The 20842-nt window shown below is 43.1% G+C and overlaps 2 protein-coding genes across 2 annotated transcripts; both read right to left on the bottom strand.

Annotated features, from left to right (window-relative positions):
* Positions 1-1158: 1158 nt before the first annotated feature.
* Positions 1159-3551, bottom strand: LOC110521497 (forkhead box protein D2). The gene has a single exon (XM_021599087.2). It carries the CDS (start codon positions 3066-3068, stop codon positions 1962-1964), a length of 1107 nt encoding a protein of 368 aa, XP_021454762.2. The 5' UTR covers positions 3069-3551; the 3' UTR covers positions 1159-1961.
* A 6150-nt stretch (positions 3552-9701) lies between these two features.
* Positions 9702-11579, bottom strand: LOC110520950 (forkhead box protein E4-like). The gene has a single exon (XM_021598403.2). The coding sequence runs from the start codon at positions 11401-11403 to the stop codon at positions 10153-10155; it is 1251 nt and encodes a 416-aa protein (XP_021454078.1). The 5' UTR covers positions 11404-11579; the 3' UTR covers positions 9702-10152.
* Between the last annotated feature and the right edge of the window lie 9263 nt (positions 11580-20842).

Raw genomic sequence — 20842 nt, 5'->3', positions numbered from 1 at the left:
AGGGCTTTCATTAACACGACATCAACAAAAGGAGTGCAAGAGACTTCATAAAAGTATGACTATCATGTTTGCGTTCTCTTCAAAGGCTTAGGGTGAGCTGAAGGGGAAAGTGGAAGAGGGGAGTCAGCCCTCCCACCCTTTATCCCTAATAATCAACTGTCAAAAACACCCCACCGAGTAATTTAACCATTTGCACACAGATCTGGTAAATAAAAGAGGCTTCTTACGCCCCCCTCTGCCTCGGAACATGTGCTTGGCCAACTTCGAAATGGAATAATCGGTCTGTTTTCTGCACTGAGACGAGTCCTGTCCCGCTACCTCCTTTGTATCTGTCCGGAGACAACACAGACGACATGAAAGCGAACAACCGCGCGCCTTTTGAGAAAATCGCTTTTCAAAGGCAAATGTGTGTGGGTTGTCTCCGAGAGAACCCCTCGCTGGGAGCGCATTGAGCATGGGTCTTCAGTGACAACATCAACAAACGGGCAAAACGCCGGAATGATCGTGGATTAGGATCCTGATGAAAAACGCTGCTACAAATTAGCAACGAAACCCCAAGAGATCGTGGGTATCCATGTAGAACGTTCACATTCAATTACAGGCCTCCAAAACCCGATGTTCCCATTCATTTAGCCTGTTGTTACTTGCCAAAAAAGAGTCCATTATAAACGCCCTGAGAGCCACATAAGAGGAATGAATACATGCCCACTCTTCCAGAATATATCTCACAGCAAAATGTGGGAGTTCAGACATCACAAATCTGGATTTTAGCGCTTGTTGGCTGTAGTGGTATATAGGCTAATAAATGGGCTACTTTTTGAAAATGTCAAATTGATAATAGAGAAGTAATAAATACTCCTATCGTTGCACGCAAGATTTAACTGAGACTTAAACCTATGGCACTATTGCATAAATGACTATGAACGCTCATAATCGTTTCAGAAAGCGGCTCGTAGTCGGACAATCAAAGACCTGCGTATAGCGTTCAAACTGGGCCTACTCATACAGATTGAAGTTTGACCTCGGAGCTAGATAAATAAAAACGTAAGCATATTTTCTATTTCCTTGTGGGATTTTAGGCTTTGAAGTCTTAATGGGTATTCAAATGTTTGAGTAGACCTATGTGTGCAGGCATAGGGTCAATAAAACGTTCCAATAAACAAGTTAACGAAAGTATTTTAAAATTCACAAACATTTATTATTATTTTCATTACAACAAAAAATGACCTATGAACATTAAGTGTCTGTCTGTACACATAACATACGTTTCACTGATTGATTTCAATGAAATAGACAGGAACGAAAGTACAACAGTTTAACAGGATGAGAGGTAATGCGCTTTACACCAAAACCACATATCTGTCCACTGACAACATGAAACACTGTCCATACAAATTCACCACAACACCGGTGTTAAGAGAACGAGGGGTAGTGGGAAAAGGTTCGATTTGTTTAAATAACCCCCCTTGTCTCAATGTGCTTTCTAACAATTAAAACCTGAGTTTGCGTCTCGGTAGCCTATTAACAGTGCTTTATTTCACAACGCACACAATATATATAAAACAATATAAACCATAATAAAAATCTAAATTATAGTTAAGAAACAATTAAATCTTCTCCACCGTGAGATTACATGAAATTTAACTTGCGTTAAAATAGCTGGATCTTTGCTCACGATAGGTGAGGGCCTAGGCCAATGTAGGCCAACGAATACACTCAACATTGTCTTAGAATTTGTTTTCTGACTTCATCATGAATCTTCCATTTAATGTATCCTATACATATTTACAATCCATAAATATAGCCACCGTTTCACTTTCCTCTCTCCGATCAGATCTAAGAAACATAAGAGGAAGAGCAACACTCTATTTCTCAATGAATGTTTATCCTACCTTCACATAAGACGAATAGAACCATAATGGATTAATAGGATTTCTGCAAGTTGTGCTTTTGCTGCCTGTTTAGAAATGACACATGTTTAGATTTGTAGTTTTGCTGGAGAATGTCTGTGAGCCAGGCTGAATCATTGCTTCCTGCGAGAGGTTCAAGTGGTTCGAAGCTGAGGCGAGTGCAGGGTTTAACATGGCCAGGATCTGAGCCTGACTGTGGCTGCCCGACTGTGCGCTGTACGGGGAGGCCACGGAGTTAGCTGCACCGATTATATTGTCTATGGAGAAAGAGGGCCGAATCGGAGTGTTAGTGTCCGTCTTGAGAGGCGCCAGGCCGGGCAAAGTCGGGCTTAGTTGAGGGTAGAATGGCTTTCGTAAATCAGCCCCTAATAGAGAGGGCAGGGGATGTGGCGTGGGGAATATTGAGGCTGGCGAGGGGAATCCACAAGATGTATTCTGGAAAGGGAAAGCGCCTGCTGGGAGGTGCGGATGATAGGGGTTATGTGCATGGAAGTTCTGCAGCTGGAGTCCGTAGTTGTACCCATAAGGGCCGTATCCAAACCCGGGCAGGAACCCCCCGGCGTCCCTGAGGATTTCGTTGGCTTGGTGCCTCTTGAAGCGCTTCCTCCTGCGTAAAAAACTCCCGTTGTCGAACATATCTGCGGACTCCGGGTCGAGGGTCCAGTAGTTGCCTTTTCCGGGGTTGCCAGGCTCACGTGGGATTTTGACAAAGCAGTCATTGAGAGAAAGATTGTGACGAATGGAGTTTTGCCAAGCGGGGAATTTCTCCCGATAATACGGGAACCTGTTGCTAATAAACTCACAGATCTCGCTGAGAGTGAGACGTTTCTTGGGACTCTGGAGGATAGACATGGTTATCAGGGCTATGTAGGAGTACGGGGGCTTGACTAGAGCGTTCTTACCAGGCTTATCACCTATCATGATCCCTGAATCTATACCAACTCCAACCTGGTCAACCGGACACTCGGAGCTGCTGAGGCTGGGGGAGGAACCCCTCTCTCCCGCGTTCTGAGACAAATTATCGTCCGAGTCATTGTCCAGGAAATCGTGATGAAGGTATTTCCCATCCTTGCCAACCGAGATGTCTCCCCCAACCACATCTATGTCCACATCTTCAGACAAAGCAGAGTTGTCGGACATATCCGTACCTAGAGTCATCCTTGGAGAGACTGGTTATCTTCCTTCCTCTCGTTCCGTACCGAGTCTTTTCAGCTCCCAAGCTGGGTGTACTCAGTCCGTGCGTAAAGCACTCAACCGCTCTTCAGAGGACCAAAGCGAACTCCTGTTTACTTCTCCAAGCTGCATAGAAACATTAGTGGAATCTAGAAGATAGCAAGACTACGCTTGGATCCAGGTGTAACGCCACTCCAACCAGTTGGTATGGAGGCTGTGGTGTCTTTCACCGAGGATGAAACTCTTCTGAATTCAAGCGCAGGAAAACAAAACTGGAATGGAAAATTCAGCCAAGCTATTTACTTGAAGACCACTACAAGCATTTATACAATAATAATGTTTCTTCCTTGCACTCATTTGTGTTTTAGGTCGTTAGTTTACTGTTGCATATCTGTATGAATATCTTTACCCACAGGCACGAAGCAAGTATCCTGCGTGAGCTTCATACTATTCCCATTCATAGCTCTCAAAAGCTATTTATTCAGCCGTCCAAATCACGTGGTCACGGTGTCACTGTTACCAGGAATTGAAGGAAAGGGAAAAGGGAAGGGAAGACGGACACGGGGAGGAGATGGTGAGTGCACTACTTTACACCTTCTCTTGGGTTAACGATACTCAAATACACACACATCTTCTAAATATGGAATATCATCAAAAGTATTGGTTTTATGTTGTTGGAATGAATTGTAGCTTTATCAAAAGACAAACAGGATGGACGTGTCCATAGTATCAGGGGTATTGAAACCTCATAGGGTTCAATTCTTAAGAATCGGAGTTAGTTGATTGGATAATAAATAGTCTACATAACACAGCCCAGGTCCAATACCAGACAATTTGAATATTTATGAACAATGATTTCAAGGCTAAAACATATTCGTGTATTTGTTTGTTAGTCAGTGAAATAATTCATTTGTCACTTGAATCTGATTTACAACATGATTCCAATTATGGCCTACTCAATTTCAAAATGCGTTGTAAAATATCCTAAATATTTCGTTATTCAATTTGCAATTATGCACGCTATCATTCCCTTCTAAACAAAACAAAAATATTGCAATACAAATATCCACGATGGCTTTAAATCGAATTAAATGTGCTCCAATAATTGCTTATTATCGTTGCGGTTAATTAAATAAGTGGTTATTTTGTTTTCTATGACGTTATGCGTTTGGGTCTAATATTATCCCATATTATTGGCCTACCATTTTGACTTTGATTACCACATATGTTATTAACCATTGATAATACACAGGCATTGATAATACACAGTCATTGATAATACACAGTCATTGTACACAGTCATTGTATTGTAACATTTTACAATATTGAAACCCTAATTCAGTCAAATCACGACATATGTTATAAACAGTATAATTGTGTTATTAAACTGTACAAATGTGTTGTTATTAGAATGTATTATTTGTATTAGACTATTATTATTAGTCATATTATTATTACTATTATTATTGAGTCCATTGGGTTTAAACAAACGTATGACTTCTTACTTCTGTCCTCTCAGAGTTAAGGAGAATGGAAGCCAACATGAAACTGTTATCAAAAGGGAGATATATATAGAATACAGATATATATTCTGATTATTCATTTGAAACATGGAGCTGATATAGTAATTCACAGCCGAAACTGACAGGTAAATAATATATAACTCCACAGTGCAAGTTTAACAATTGAAAGCAATATTTTTCAGAATTGAGACTACGGGGTAATTTTTCCATGGAAAGAATCCTTCGTGAATGATAAAATAAGATAATTAGCCTACTACTGTGTAATAATAATGATAGGCCTAATTATACGGCAAACAATAACAAGGTTTAATAATAATATGCCCTGTCATTATTTATTTTCAGAGGAGAAAGGCAGCACTAGCTAAGGAATTCCATGAACATGTCCTCCATTAATTCTCCGATCACTTCTCACGGGTTTTATGTTTAACTTGTCAAAAGTCATTACATTATCCATCTACATTTTCTACATCATTCACATATAGACAAACACATATGCGCCTGCAACCTGCTCTAATTCGTCTTCGTCAGAGTACGCTATGTATGCTATGGACAGAACAGATGATGGGTCTGTGTGTTTCATGACAGCAGGGGAGCAGCGCTCGCATTACAATTCATTATGTTGCAGAAACATGGCGTTATTGTAATACACATCAGCACCTCATCCGTCTCTGTACAGGACCATCAGCTAACAGGACCCTTCATGTTAACACAGGCTTCTCCTGCCCAAAACACCACAGCAACTTCATTGGCAACGTTTGTGTGGGTTAACATGGCTTTCTTTTTTATACATATACTATTCAATTCAAATTCAAATATTTCAACGAACCTTTCAAGATTTTCCCTATACAGGCCCAAATATCATGAAAAAAAAAGGGAAAATAGATTTTAGGCGATCCCCACCTGCAAAAGCAAGTTATCGCACAGCAATGATAAACTACATATCATTTACCTGAATTCGAATAGAAAATATCGTCAATTCATGCCAACTCAATTGAATTCATTTTACATCTGATGCATGACTCTCAAGTTCAGTTGTTAAAGAGGTGGAGAGCGGTTGAAGGTATAGCCTAGCCTAACCGTGCGGAAGTGAAAGTGTCCGGAGTCGACCATGAGGTCCTCTCAATTGTAATTTATCTAAACACACTCACTCAGTCAGCAAGTCCGTCACAGACCCCTTTCCCAATCCTTCCCAGCCCAGGGCAGGGCAGGTCGACTGGTAGAGGTTGCATTGCTCACATCGCTGAGTTGAGGAACCAGACAGCTGCATGGGAGAAAGGCCAAATCTCAATTCATAATTGTTCTCTCAAGAAGCTAGACGCTATCTCGCCATCTTAGACTTGAGTTGATTTGGCGAGAAATAACATTATGTAGCCTTTGCCTATTATTCAAGGTTTGGGAGTAACTGATTACATGTAATCTGGTTACAAAAAACCTGTAACTGTAATCAGTAACGTTAACAGCAAAAATATTGTAATCAGATAACAGATAACCTACTTTTTAAAAAACTAGATGATTACCTCTTGGATTACTTTAAAAAATTGAAAGGATGTTTGAGGAAAAAAAATACATAATGACACCTTTCTGTTTTCTCAATGACATTCAATTCAGCATTGAAAAAAGGCACAAGTTTAAGTTTGTTCCAGCTGAGCAAGTCTGACCACAAGCCAGAGACTACTATGATGGCACACCAAATACATTTGATGGATCCTTTTGGTCTTCTTCTAAAACTTCTAAAAGTAATCAGATTACATTAATGACTTTTGGTAATCCAAAATTACATTACTGATTACAATTTTGGACAGGTAACTCGTAACTGTAACGGCTTACATTTAGAAAGTAACCTACCCAACCCTGCCATTGATTATAGATACACAATTACAATTGATCATCTTCCAAACCAAGATTTGGCAATCTCATGGGTCTGCATTTCGAATGCAAGAACGAATGACTTAGGAGGCATGTAATAAACCTAGGGCTATTTCAAAATCACACGAAGAAACAAACCAGTCTGTAATGGCCTGTAGCATTTGGACTGCCAACTTCAAAATAATGGTTTGTGCAGCCTTTATAGTGGTGGAATTGGTAGCCTAAATGTTTTTTGTTATTGCCTCAAAATATTACATTTTCCTCAAGGGATGAGAACATATTTTACTTTCATCCATATTGGACTTTGGACCGGAAACATGTCAAGCTCAACAACGTCACATTACCATACGTAATTTTTCCTTTTTAGGCTACTCTGTTTTTCAGTTTGTGACTTATTTGTATTGCATGACACCTAGTGGACAAACTGTAGAATCCGGCACCAATTCCAATACAAAAAATCACTCCAGACAAACTTTTGATAGAGACCGCCAGGTGTCGCTCCAACTATGGGTAAATTATAATCTATTAGGCTGCAGACCAATGATGTACAGACTCGCCAGAGGTACCGTTCGACAGCTAGAATAGCAAAGGTGCATGAATTCAATTACAAATAGATTTATGTATGTTATGTCCTTGCCAAGTTGTGCATAGATAGGCCCTATAACTTAAATATGCCTATTAGCTAGGCTATCTACCATTGGCCTACAGGTGAGCCAATATACAGTGCCTTGCGAAAGTATTCGGTCCCCTTGAACTTTGCGACCTTTTGCCACATTTCAGGCTTCAAACATAAAGATATAAAACTGTATTTTTTTGTGAAGAATCAACAACAAGTGGGACACAATCATGAAGTGGAACGATATTTATTGGATATTTCAAACTTTTTTAACAAATCAAAAACTGAAAAATTGGGCTTGCAAAATTATTCAGCCCCTTTACTTTCAGTGCAGCAAACTCTCTCCAGAAGTTCAGTGAGGATCTCTGAATGATCCAATGTTGACCTAAATGACTAATGATGATAAATACAATCCACCTGTGTGTAATCAAGTCTCCGTATAAATGCACCTGCACTGTGATAGTCTCAGAGGTCCGTTAAAAGCGCAGAGAGCATCATGAAGAACAAGGAACACACCAGGCAGGTCCGAGATACTGTTGTGAAGAAGTTTAAAGCCGGATTTGGATACAAAAAGATTTCCCAAGCTTTAAACATCCCAAGGAGCACTGTGCAAGCGATAATATTGAAATGGAAGGAGTATCAGACCACTGCAAATCTACCAAGACCTGGCCGTCCCTCTAAACTTTCAGCTCATACAAGGAGAAGACTGATCAGAGATGCAGCCAAGAGGCCCATGATCACTCTGGATGAACTGCAGAGATCTACAGCTGAGGTGGGAGACTCTGTCCATAGGACAACAATCAGTCGTATATTGCACAAATCTGGCCTTTATGGAAGAGTGGCAAGAAGAAAGCCATTTCTTAAAGATATCCATAAAAAGTGTCATTTAAAGTTTGCCACAAGCCACCTGGGAGACACACCAAACATGTGGAAGAAGGTGCTCTGGTCAGATGAAACCAAAATGGAACTTTTTGGCAACAATGCAAAATGTTATGTTTGGCGTAAAAGCAACACAGCTGAACACACCATCCCCACTGTCAAACATGGTGGTGGCAGCATCATGGTTTTGGCCTGCTTTTCTTCAGCAGGGACAGGGAAGATGGTTAAAATTGATGGGAAGATGGATGGAGCCAAATACAGGACCATTCTGGAAGAAACCCTGATGGAGTCTGCAAAAGACCTGAGACTGGGACGGAGATTTGTCTTCCAACAAGACAATGATCCAAAACATAAAGCAAAATCTACAATGGAATGGTTCAAAAATAAACATATCCAGGTGTTAGAATGGCCAAGTCAAAGTCCAGACCTGAATCCAATCGAGAATCTGTGGAAAGAACTGAAAACTGCTGTTCACAAATGCTCTCCATCCAACCTCACTGAGCTCGAGCTATTTTGAAAGGAGGAATGGGAAAAAATGTCAGTCTCTCGATGTGCAAAACTGATAGAGACATACCCCAAGCGACTTACAGCTGTAATCTCAGCAAAAGGTGGCGCTACAAAGTATTAACTTAAGGGGGCTGAATAATTTTGCACGCCCAATTTTTCAGTTTTTGATTTGTTAAAAAAGTTTGAAATATCCAATAAATGTCGTTCCACTTCATGATTGTGTCCCACTTGTTGTTGATTCTTCACAAAAAATACAGTTTTATATCTTTATGTTTGAAGCCTGAAATGTGGCAAAAGGTCGCAAAGTTCAAGGGGGCCGAATACTTTCGCAAGGCACTGTATCTCGTGGTCATGTAAAATACATCATATTGTAAAAAATCGAATTAAATCAAATTGTATTCGTCATGTACACAGTTTACAGCAGGTATAAAGGTGCAACGAAATGCTTGTGTGCCAGCTCCCTCAACAATGCAGTTGGGGGAGAGGGACAATTGTGGCAGTGCCAGCAGGCTATATGTGGTCGATAGATTTGGCAACATTATACAAAAAAATCTACATAAACTGACAATAACAGCAACACTATATTATTTAGGCGTTAATATGTCTAGACCAAGAAGCCCGTTTGGCCTACGATCTTCTTGGTCAAGTCTGAAACGTGTGCGTAAACACGGATACATGATGATAGAACTACAAAAATGATGCTGTGACATTACTTCAAATAACCTTAAAGCATGACGTTTCTGTCTTACTATAACAACCCATACAAATGATCTTACAAGTCATGCAAATACAATACTGCCTATATTCCCTAGAAGTGTGTAATAAAACAAAAGGTTAAATTATGAGACAGTTCGGTAGGCCTAATTCAACACGATACATTTGGCCCACGATTCCTGATTTGGTCATTTTTATTTACACGCAGGAAACGAATTATATCAACACCATTAACGAAGTTATAAAGTAAGTATGTAGCCTATATTTCAGAATGAACGTGGAAATTCCCTTGCAGGCCTATATCTGAAATATTAATAGAAAATATTTTGTTTGGGTAATTTAATTGTATAGGCTATTGGGTACACAGGAATAACCAATATGGTTTATGGGAATTGGAATAAAAGTATTATAATGAGCAATCAAATATGAATTTAAAGTAGGCCTAATTTAAATCAGAGGAGTACGTGCAGATCATAGGCATATTCAGTTCAACAGATGCAAGGAACAAGACCATGCTTATCAAAAAATGTATTTATTACACGAACCAAAAACGGTAAATAGCAATGTAGGCCTATTCAACATAATTCACAAACAAATAAACGATTTACTTTTCACAAAATATAACAGTTTATGTGGCTAATGATACTGTTTACGAAGTCTTCTATCTGACAGGTGACAATGACTGGAATTGTTGGACAAAACAAGTACACGCAGATAGGCTACACGACATCTTAAGAACACATTCATATTAATTTAATAAGACACGTAAGGTAAACGAACCAAAAGCACTGAGAAATGAACAATAATGGAATGTATTTTGGCATTTCAAACAAAGAAGAGGTGTCACACCTATTTCGAATGGAATGTATTTTGGCATTTCAAACAAAGAAGAGGTGTCACACCTATTTCGAATGGAATGTATTTTGAGGCTCTATTGTTGTTTGTCTCTATAAAAATCCGTTTCTCACATATACCGATCTAGTCCTGACGCAAAGTTGGCTTGCCTCATGTAAGAGTTGTTGTAAGAGTTCATTGGGCTGGAGAGACCCAATAGTTGCTCAGTGTGTTCGGCGCAAGACCCGGAGCGCACGGTTGGTAGAGACATCCGGTTCCCGGTGCTGTACACCTGAGAAGTACCTGGAGAGAAACTGGACTGCGTCATGGAAGGCAGGTGGGGAGGAGATGCTGAGGAAGAGTATGGATACCCGTGTGTCAGGTTTGATGACAGTCCTCCACCGCCTCTGCCCAGTGAATTCCCTGAGGGATTGACAGTCTGCATCTGGAAGCAATTGGAGGGGTCAGTGCCAGTGAGGGAGCAGCTAGCTGACATGGTGCCCAGGTCTCCACCGCCTAACCCCAGGGGGTTGAGCTCTCCTCCCTGCATCACCGACTCCTGGCTGATGATGTTGTCGATGCTGAACATTCTTGGCTGCCCTTGACTAACCCCGGCAGAGGTCTGATAATGATGCAGCATCCCCGGGTGGGGGGAAGCTGCCAGCTGTGATCCGTAACCCGATCCTATTCCTGGGTACAGGGTGTTGGGGTATGCCGCTCTGCCCATGGAGGTCGAGGTGAACGCGCTAGAGCTCTGCAAATAACCAGGATACGTGCTTACGTCAGTGCGCTTGAATCTTTTCCTCCTCCGCAGAAAACTCCCGTTGTCGAACATGTCTTCAGCGGCGGGGTCCAAAGTCCAATAGTTTCCCTTACCAGGCCTTCCAGGTTCCCGGGGAATCTTGACAAAGCAGTCGTTGAGGGTAAGGTTGTGGCGGATGGAGTTTTGCCACTTCTTTGAGTTCTCTCGATAAAAGGGAAAACGTTCCATGATGAATTTATAAATACCACCAAGTGTGAGTTTTCTCTCGGGGGAGTTGGCGATGGCCATGGCTATGAGAGCGATGTAACTGTAGGGTGGTTTCCCTCTCTGAACGGGCCTCTTCCTCCGTCGACTCCCGGTGGGCATGAGCTCCTCGGTTTGACCCAGAGCAGCTCCCTCCTCTCGGTCCGTGTTTGGACTAGGTCCCCGGGGCTCAGACTTGATCAGAACCCCGTCCTTCGTCCGGGCCGGCAGTTTCAGTGGTGGTGGCGGTATCGGGGAGTCCAGACTCACGTTAGGCGACATGACCAGCGGGCTGGCCGCATCGGCTGGCGACTGCTGGGACTCAGCAGTCATGTTACACATGCCCGAAAAGTAAGAGAAATTTGCAAGATTCATAAAAAATTATGGTTAATGTATGCTTGAAATGTAAAAAAAGTTATATTCAAATTGCCCCTGAAAAAATGCAGGCACCATAAAGTGAGAGGGATGTCTGCTATTGTTTTGCACAGAGACGGTGCGTGCGTTTTGGGTCCTTCCCTATGTTAATTTGAACCCTGTCCACCTCGCCGTCAGTGAGCATTCTCTCTTGCCAGGTGAGTGGCGTGGACAGTTTTATAAACCAGGGGTCGAGTGACGGCACTGGCGATAGAAAGGGTGGGGGGGGGGGGGTGGGGGGGGGGTACTGCCCCCTGACAGAACATGATTTTCAGATACCGGTATATCTACTTTCTAAATTATATGTGGTAAGGATGTTGCACTGTAACTCTAGGATAAATAACGTAATGATACTTAACCATTTAATTCCCAGAGTAGGATGAAGTTTGCCTCTTTTTTTATAGATATGCCCACATCCTCGTTTTTTTTCTTGTGACCTATGTCAGTTACATTAAAACAGCTAAAACACATTTTTTTTATGACATATTCTGAAGTTGGAATGCATATAGGCAACATTGCATTCAAATAACCAATCAAACATGTTAGACGCTACTAAAATATTTAAATACCGGGTGACTGTAAAACGTTGTGATTGTGTTAAATTGACACAAGCACACACAGTCAGTTTAAGTGCTCCAATCACAAGTTATTATGTGAGTGATAAGTGAAGGACCAGGGAGCTCTCCCTCCCTCTCTGTTCTCTCCGTGTGTCTGAGTCGCTGTGGGTTTGCTCTGGACTGCAGTGTATATCTAGGCCAGAAACAACATGGACAGAGCTGCTCTATGGGATTCCAAACCCAACGCTCAATCCACCAATTGAAAAATAATAACAATCCATTAAAAACAAGCAATTAAGCTGTGAAAGCTTTTGGGGAAGAAAATAAAAATATCCCTCTATTTCATTAGGATGTTTGGAAATTGATAATTAAACTTTCCTCAAAGCAGAGGGGAGGGTTATGTTTTGGGACATTGTAATAAGGAACAGCATATTGCACAACGTCGCCATACAGACAAGCTATTAAAACACTATCACATGATAGCACTCCTAATGAATTATTTTGTCAAATTGGGGGTGTTACATTAATAACCCAATAAAAGACACAGAAGATAATGTACCAAGACAAATATTTTGATAAACGTTTTCAACATAAAAATGATCTTAAATAGCTTCAATGGCTTTATTTAAAAAACTATTTGAATTGCATCAAATGGAGGACATACATTTTGCCAGTGAAAATAATATTCTAAAGGTTTGTTAATCTGAGTGTGACAGTGTTAGTAGGTGTGTGTGCATGCGTGTGTGTGTGTGAGAGAGAGGGGGGACAGTCAGAGTGTGTGTGAACGAGGGGCAGCGAGACACTGTGTTCAAAGCAAAGGTTAAACCAACAGGGCTCTCTCACAGGCTGATATGAAAGAAATGGTGTAATGAATCAAACCAAAGTCATAAACCATAAACGCCCTCCCTTCTACACTTCTCCACTCCCCACTAAGCATTCCCAACACAAATCCCCCCCCCCCCCCCCCCCCCCCAGCACCCACCCCTCCCACAGCTCAGACTCACTAAGCCAGCTAGCCACTCTCAGCCAGTGGCTAACAGCTTCAGACAGGCGTGGGAGCAGGGGTGAATCCAAGCAGGATCTGCCCCCAGAGCTGCCAGGTCAGGCAGGACAAACAGAGGCTATGGCCAGGAAACAGCCCCTCTGCCCTGGGGCCTACGGCCTCACTGTAATCCCAGTACCCTCCCACCTCCCAGTGCTCACACACACACACACACATGAACACACAGACACACGGACACACAGACACACACACACAAATATGCACGCACACGCACGCACGCACACACACACACACACACACACACACACACACACACACACACACACACACACACACACACACACACACACACACACACACACAATCTTATTTTCCCTAACACTTAACCCTAAACCTAACCCCTAACCGTAATCCTAAACCTAACCCCTAAACTGTGTAAAATGCCGTCTTTCGGATGGGACATTAAATGAGTGTCCTGATTCTCTGTGATCACTAGAGATCCCATGGCACTTATCATAAGAGTAGGGGTGTTAACCACAGTGGCCTGGCTAAATTCCCAATCTGGCCCTCATACCATCATGGCCACCTAATCATCCCCAGCATCCAAGTGGCTCATTCATCTCCCCTCCTCTCCCCAGTAACTATTCCCCCTTCACCAACACATTGCACCAGTGCACTCCAGGCACTGTGAGGGAGCAACACATGTATGGTATATGCAACATGCAAGTGTTTATCTACATTTAATTATTCAATTGGTCACTAATTTACAATATGACACATTAACATGAATATTGATAGTTCTGTTAAGAAACCTCTGAGATGCTGTTTATAATTAATGTACAGCTAAGAAGAATTCAAGGTGTCAGATATCTCCAAGCATGTCTGAATACCACTTTGAAGTTCTTACTACATCAACTCACAGACTACACAGAGACATTTAGAATTTTCACAGCTAGAAAGAGAATAATAATCTCTCCTCTGTTTCTCTCTCTGTGGGTACATGTTTAGCATTACCACATCTGTCTCTCTTCCTCTCTTTGGGAGAAAAAGAGAAAAAGAAGAAAGGGAAAGAGAGAAAGAGGTCAGGAGGGAAGGAGTGAAAGAGAGAAAGAGAGAAAAGGGGAAAGAGGGAAAGAGAGAAAAGGGGAAAGAAGGAAAGAGAGAAAGAGAGAAAAAGGGAGAGAGAAAAAGAAGGAAAGAGGGAAAGAGAGAAAGAGAGAAAAGGGGAAAGAAGGAAAGAGAGAAAAAGGGAGAGGGAAAGAGAGAAAGAGAAAAAGGGGAAAGAGAGAGTTGCTGAGTAAACACTTAAAACCCATTCATTCACGAAGTGGCTCCAGGGGTGGAGGGGGGGAAGCATGAGAAAAATAGGGGGAATGAAAGTGGGACAGAGAGAAAGAGAGAGAAACGCGCTAGAGAGAACTCTACCCTTTTCTTGCCCAAGCTAATCAAGTACGGGCCAGGGCTCCTGAAAACACAGGGATTATCAGAGTACTGGGGCTCTATTGGGCCGGCTAGGCCCTGCTCGCTCCTGCACTGCACGCCTCACTGCCCTGCTATAGCACCGCATATGGTTCTCACACACACACACACACACGCACACACACACACACACACACACACACACACACACACACACACACACACACACACACACACACACACACACACACACACACACACACACACACACACAACCTCTCACTCTAACACACATACATTGTGGAGATCAGACACCAAAATAACTGAATGTACAGAGTGCACACAGAGTCAGAAAGTGAGACAAAGGACTTGTTCTGTTACTCAACTTCACTGTTACTGCCTCAGCGCCAAGTCCAACGGCTAAAGAACTGGGTTATTTGGGGTCATAGGTAATATAGAAATCAAACAAATGCTAACAAAGATTATGAAACCTCTATGAAACCTATGATGTACTGAAATATAATTCCACTGTTAATTATTTTTATAATGGCCACAGCAGCTCTCACTGGTTTATTCAGACTTAGTCCCCTAGGTCTCTGTCAGGTCAGGAAACCCTCTCTAACAGGTATGAGCAACACACCCTGCAGCGCTGCGCTCATGCCTCAGGAATGAACTACTGACACCAAAAAGGAGGTGACGTCCTGTTTTCAGATACGCAGAGCAGTTCAACAATCAGGTGACGAGGTGGAAGATGTTGAGACGCCAGGATTACTGAAGAACTGGCCAAGCCCTGTTGGCCATGTTTTACTTTGTAATGCTTTTGGGTCATTCTCACTCTCCCTTTCCTACCTATAAAGCCTAGCTAGTTAGCAAGCAATACAAGCAATAACAGATTATGTGTTTTAGTGTTGTCATTGTTTCCAATTCTGAGTGGAGCATATGTAGGCCTAATTGACTTACCAACCGTGGCCCCAGCTCTTCATTACTTATCCATTTACCTTATAACCCTTCATCCTCTCCTTATAACCCTTCATCCTCTCCTTATAACCCTTCATCCTCTCCTTTCATTTGGTCTGAAAGGAAATACGGTTTCAATTGGCATAAAATTAAATAATGACTGTGTTTTTGTGGACTATATCAAAGCTAAATACACACCTTGTCGAGTGAACAGTTCTTTCCCAGTCAAATCAATCTACTGGCAGGATTGGAGAGCTAGTGATAGGCCCACCACTCACAGGCAACATGTTCCCACCACTCACAGGCAACATGTTCCCACCACTCACAGGCAACATGCTCCCACCACTCACAGGCAACATGCTCCTACCACTCACAGGCAACATGCTCCCACCACTCACAGGCAACATGCTCCCACCACTCACAGGCAACATGCTCCTACCACTCACAGGCAACATGCTCCCACCACTCACAGGCAACATGCTCCCACCACTCACAGGCAACATGCTCCCACCACTCACAGGCAACATGCTCCCACCATCACAGGCAACATGCTCCTACCACTCACAGGCAACATGCTCCCACCACTCACAGGCAACATGCTCCCACCACTCACAGGCAACATGCTCCCACCACTCACAGGCAACATGCTCCCACCACTCACAGGCAACATGCTCCCACCACTCACAGGCAACATGCTCCCACCATAACAGGCAACATGCTCCCACCACTCACAGGCAACATGCTCCCACCACTCACAGGCAACATGCTCCCACCATCACAGGCAACATGCTCCCACCATAACAGGCAACATGCTCCCACCACTCACAGGCAACATGCTCCCACCACTCACAGGCAACATGCTCCCACCACTCACAGGCAACATGCTCCCACCATAACAGGCAACATGCTCCCACCATAACAGGCAACATGCTCCCACCACTCACAGGCAACATGCTCCCACCACTCACAGGCAACATGCTCCCACCACTCACAGGCAACATGCTCCCACCACTCACAGGCAACATGCTCCCACCATAACAAGCAACATGCTCCCACCACTCACAGGCAACATGCTCCCACCACTCACAGGCAACATGCTCCCACCATAACAGGCAACATGCTCCCACCACTCACAGGCAACATGCTCCCACCACTCACAGGCAACATGCTCCCACCATAACAGGCAACATGCTCCCACCACTCACAGGCAACATGCTCCCACCACTCACAGGCAACATGCTCCCACCACTCACAGGCAACATGCTCCTACCACTCACAGGCAACATGCTCCCACCATAACAGGCAACATGCTCCCACCATAACAGGCAACATGCTCCCACCACTCACAGGCAACATGCTCCCACCACTCACAGGCAACATGCTCCCACCACTCACAGGCAACATGCTCCCACCATAACAGGCAACATGCTCCCACCACTCACAGGCAACATGCTCCCACCTATAACAGGCAACATGCTCCCACCACTCACAGGCAACATGCTCCCACCACTCACAGGCAACATGCTCCCACCACTCACAGGCAACATGCTCCCACCACTCACAGGCAACATGCTCCCACCACTCACAGGCAACATGCTCCCACCATAACAGGCAACATGCTCCTACCACTCACAGGCAACATGCTCCCACCACTCACAGGCAACATGCTCCCACCACTCACAGGCAACATGCTCCCACCATAACAGGCAACATGCTCCCACCACTCACAGGCAACATGCTCCCACCACTCACAGGTAACATGCTCCTACCACTCACAGGCAACATGCTCCCACCACTCACAGGCAACATGCTCCCACCACTCACAGGCAACATGCTCCCACCATAACAGGCAACATGCTCCTACCACTCACAGGCAACATGCTCCCACCACTCACAGGCAACATGCTCCCACCACTCACAGGCAACATGCTCCCACCACTCACAGGCAACATGCTCCCACCACTCACAGGCAACATGCTCCCACCATAACAGGCAACATGCTCCTACCACTCACAGGCAACATGCTCCCACCACTCACAGGCAACATGCTCCTACCACTCACAGGCAACATGCTCCCACCATAACAGGCAACATGCTCCCACCACTCACAGGCAACATGCTACCACCATAACAGGCAACATGCTCCCACCACTCACAGGCAACATGCTCCCACCACTCACAGGCAACATGCTCCCACCACTCACAGGCAACATGCTCCCACCACTCACAGGCAACATGCTCCCACCATAACAGGCAACATGCTCCTACCACTCACAGTCAACATGCTCCCACCACTCACAGGCAACATGCTCCCACCACTCACAGGCAACATGCTCCTACCACTCACAAGCAACATGCTCCCACCATAACAGGCAACATGCTCCCACCACTCACAGGCAACATGCTCCCACCATAACAGGCAACATGCTCCCACCATAACAGGCAACATGCTCCCACCACTCACAGGCAACATGCTCCCACCACTCACAGGCAACATGCTCCTACCACTCACAAGCAACATGCTCCCACCATAACAGGCAACATGCTCCCACCATCACAGGCAACATGCTCCCACATACCATCTTTGAAATAAGCAGGTGGCAATAGCCAAAGTGCATGTTTGCAAAGTAAACCTGCTTACTTGGCCTACTTTGCAATTAAGTACTTAAGGCATACATTTGTTTGCACATTTTTTTGTTACATGTCACAAACCTCTACCGCAAAATTGTGTGCTGTTTACATTAGGCCATGAGCCAGACCCCCACATTTGGGCTGCCGGGCTCACCAATGTCTCATAATAATTTTCTTCAAGGTCTATGACCCTAGAGTTGGAAATGTGTGATAACAGTGCAGCAATGACAGCTTTCTCTGTGTTATCACTCGATTATTTCATCCCTCCATCACATTTATTTTCCCATAAGGATTTTACCCCATGACAATGTCACTATTCAACAAGTTATTGCTCACCTATACCCTTTAATCATATATCATTGGAAAGCTTAGATTCACAACTATCCATCAGGCACCTTTTCGGAATGTTCAGGTCAACAGAAGTTTGAACGTTGACCTCTAGGTTACATATCAGAATGACCTGTATAAATTGCTTTGAAAAAGGAAACCCTGATTCATTTGTAACTATTTGTGCCATCGACATTAGAATGCTGGAAGCTTAGCCATAGAATTCCATCTAGTGGTGCAGCTTTGTTTTGGAAATGGAACTTTGATGATACAGGCAGCACATTACAGACACACACAGCTAGAACAGGGTTTTAAAAAAGATTTGTAGATAGAGGAGCATCACAAGATCCAAGCATTAACCCCACAACCACCAACCAACTTAATGGATCAAATCCACATGACCATACCTGTATGAAATATAATTGTAGTATGCCCAATAATATCTTAACATGTTCATAGTGATGTAGAATACACAACCAAACAAGACAGGTGTGCCGAGTATATAAATATGTTAAATTATTCACAGAATTGTGTTAAGAATGTGCCACAAAAAAAACTGTCTGAATCAATGATTTTTGAATATGTTATGATCATTGATTGGAGATCATTTGTACTCTAGAGGTCAAATGTCAAAGTTCTGTTGACCTGAGCATTCCAGAAATGATATATGATTAAAGGGTATATATGAGTGTTATGGAATAGGTTAGGTGGGTCAGGTGTTAGGAGAATGATTAGACACTACCACTTCTATACTCCATCCCCTGGGGGCAGCAGCAACCGGTTAGGATGATGTGCTCTGCCAGGAAGCCTTGATAATCACTCAGGTGTGGGCAATCAGGATGATTATCAGTCCGGGAGAGATAGGAGGCCAGAAGCTTCTCAGTCAGCCTTTGCTTGTTTCCTTGTGTTAGTTAAGCCTCTTTAGTTGGTCATGCCTTAGTTTCGTTTTTTGCATGTATTTATTTTGTCACCATTAATATAAAAATCATCTGCTTGGACTGGCAAACCAAGAGGTCAAGACGGAGCTGATCCAGAACTCGGAATGTTTGCTGTCTCTTGGGTACAGATTCATATGTTAAATCAGGTTAACTAGGCCTAAGACCCCTAGACTTAGCGAGTGCAACAAAATCAGTAGGTTAGTTATTCGTTTTATAACATGAGCATTGTCATGGGGTAAAATGAATGTGATGGAAGGATGAAAGAAAGAGTGATAACACAGAGAAAGCTGTCATTGCAGCACTGTTATCACACATTTTCCAACTCTAGGGTCATAGACCTTGAAGAAAATCATGATGAAACATTGTCACCCTAAGTGAGCCCAACTGACCCCCCTGCATGGACAAAAAATGTTTAGCTGATCATCTGGCTCCACAATACTTCCGGTATTTTGCACCTGTGACACGCGCCGCTTAGTTATTGCACACCCAATAAGCGTTTGGAAAATTGGTCATGTGACATTGTTATTCTTATGATTCCTTTTATCTGTGACAGGATGAACTCAAACGTTCAGTCATGAAGATCATCAATGTAATCAAGAAGTACATTTACTTAGGTCTGTATGAAAATAGACTGATTTTGTCAACATATTAGGTTTTTCCTAATGTAGTCTACCCAATAACTAATAATGATAATAATTTGATGGGTGTTTATATATGTCCTATTTCACATATGTACAAGTGTGTATTAATACACATGTGTGAATTGGAAATGTGTTTTTTGTATATCCCAACTCGGAGAGTGGGGTCACGGCCAGGGTCTGCCATTATCAACGGTGACCCAGGAACAATTAGACTCAAGGGCACATCGACAAATCTGATTTGTCACCTTGTTGGCTCGGGGATTCAAACTATGGTCCCAACACTCTAACTGCTAGTTATAGGCCTAATGTAGGCCTAGCTTATGTTATCACCCAAAGTTATTATTCATGTGAATAATGCATGTGCAAAATAACGTTTGTAAAAGTTTTTTAAATAGAAAGCCTCCCATGCATTTCAACAGCCTTTCATGTGAAGGTCATGGAATAGCCAAAAAATAGTGATCTAGGGTAGCCTAGTGGTTAGAGCGTTGGACTAGTAACCAGAAGGTTGCAAGTTCAAATCCCCAAGCTGACAAGGTACAAATCTGTCGTTCTGCCCCTGAACAGGCAGTGTTCCTGTTCCTAGGCTGTCATTGAAAATAAGAATTTGTTCTTAACTGACTTGCCTAGTTAAATAAAGGTAACAAAAACATGTTTTAAACTATACTTTTGATTTAATGGATGGTCAGTCCTTGCATCCATAGCTCTGTATATGAATTTGAGAGTGGTTACATTTCTCCCATCCCCCATCTTTTTACCCAAACAGAGGTGGGGTAATTGCTTTGTTATTTTTACAATAAGGACACTAGCTTTAACTTGGCACACACCAGCAAAGAAGGCCTAATAACTTAATGCTCTGTCTGACAGGGTGGGTCTCGTAGGCCTACCTGCTATTCATAGGGCCACCAAGGAGAAAGACAAACAAGAGGA

This window comes from Oncorhynchus mykiss, chromosome 30 (assembly GCF_013265735.2).
Source record: "Oncorhynchus mykiss isolate Arlee chromosome 30, USDA_OmykA_1.1, whole genome shotgun sequence".
Taxonomy (NCBI): domain Eukaryota; kingdom Metazoa; phylum Chordata; class Actinopteri; order Salmoniformes; family Salmonidae; genus Oncorhynchus; species Oncorhynchus mykiss.
The sequence above is the reverse complement of the archived record's forward strand: the minus strand, read 5'-3'. Positions and strand labels throughout refer to the sequence as shown.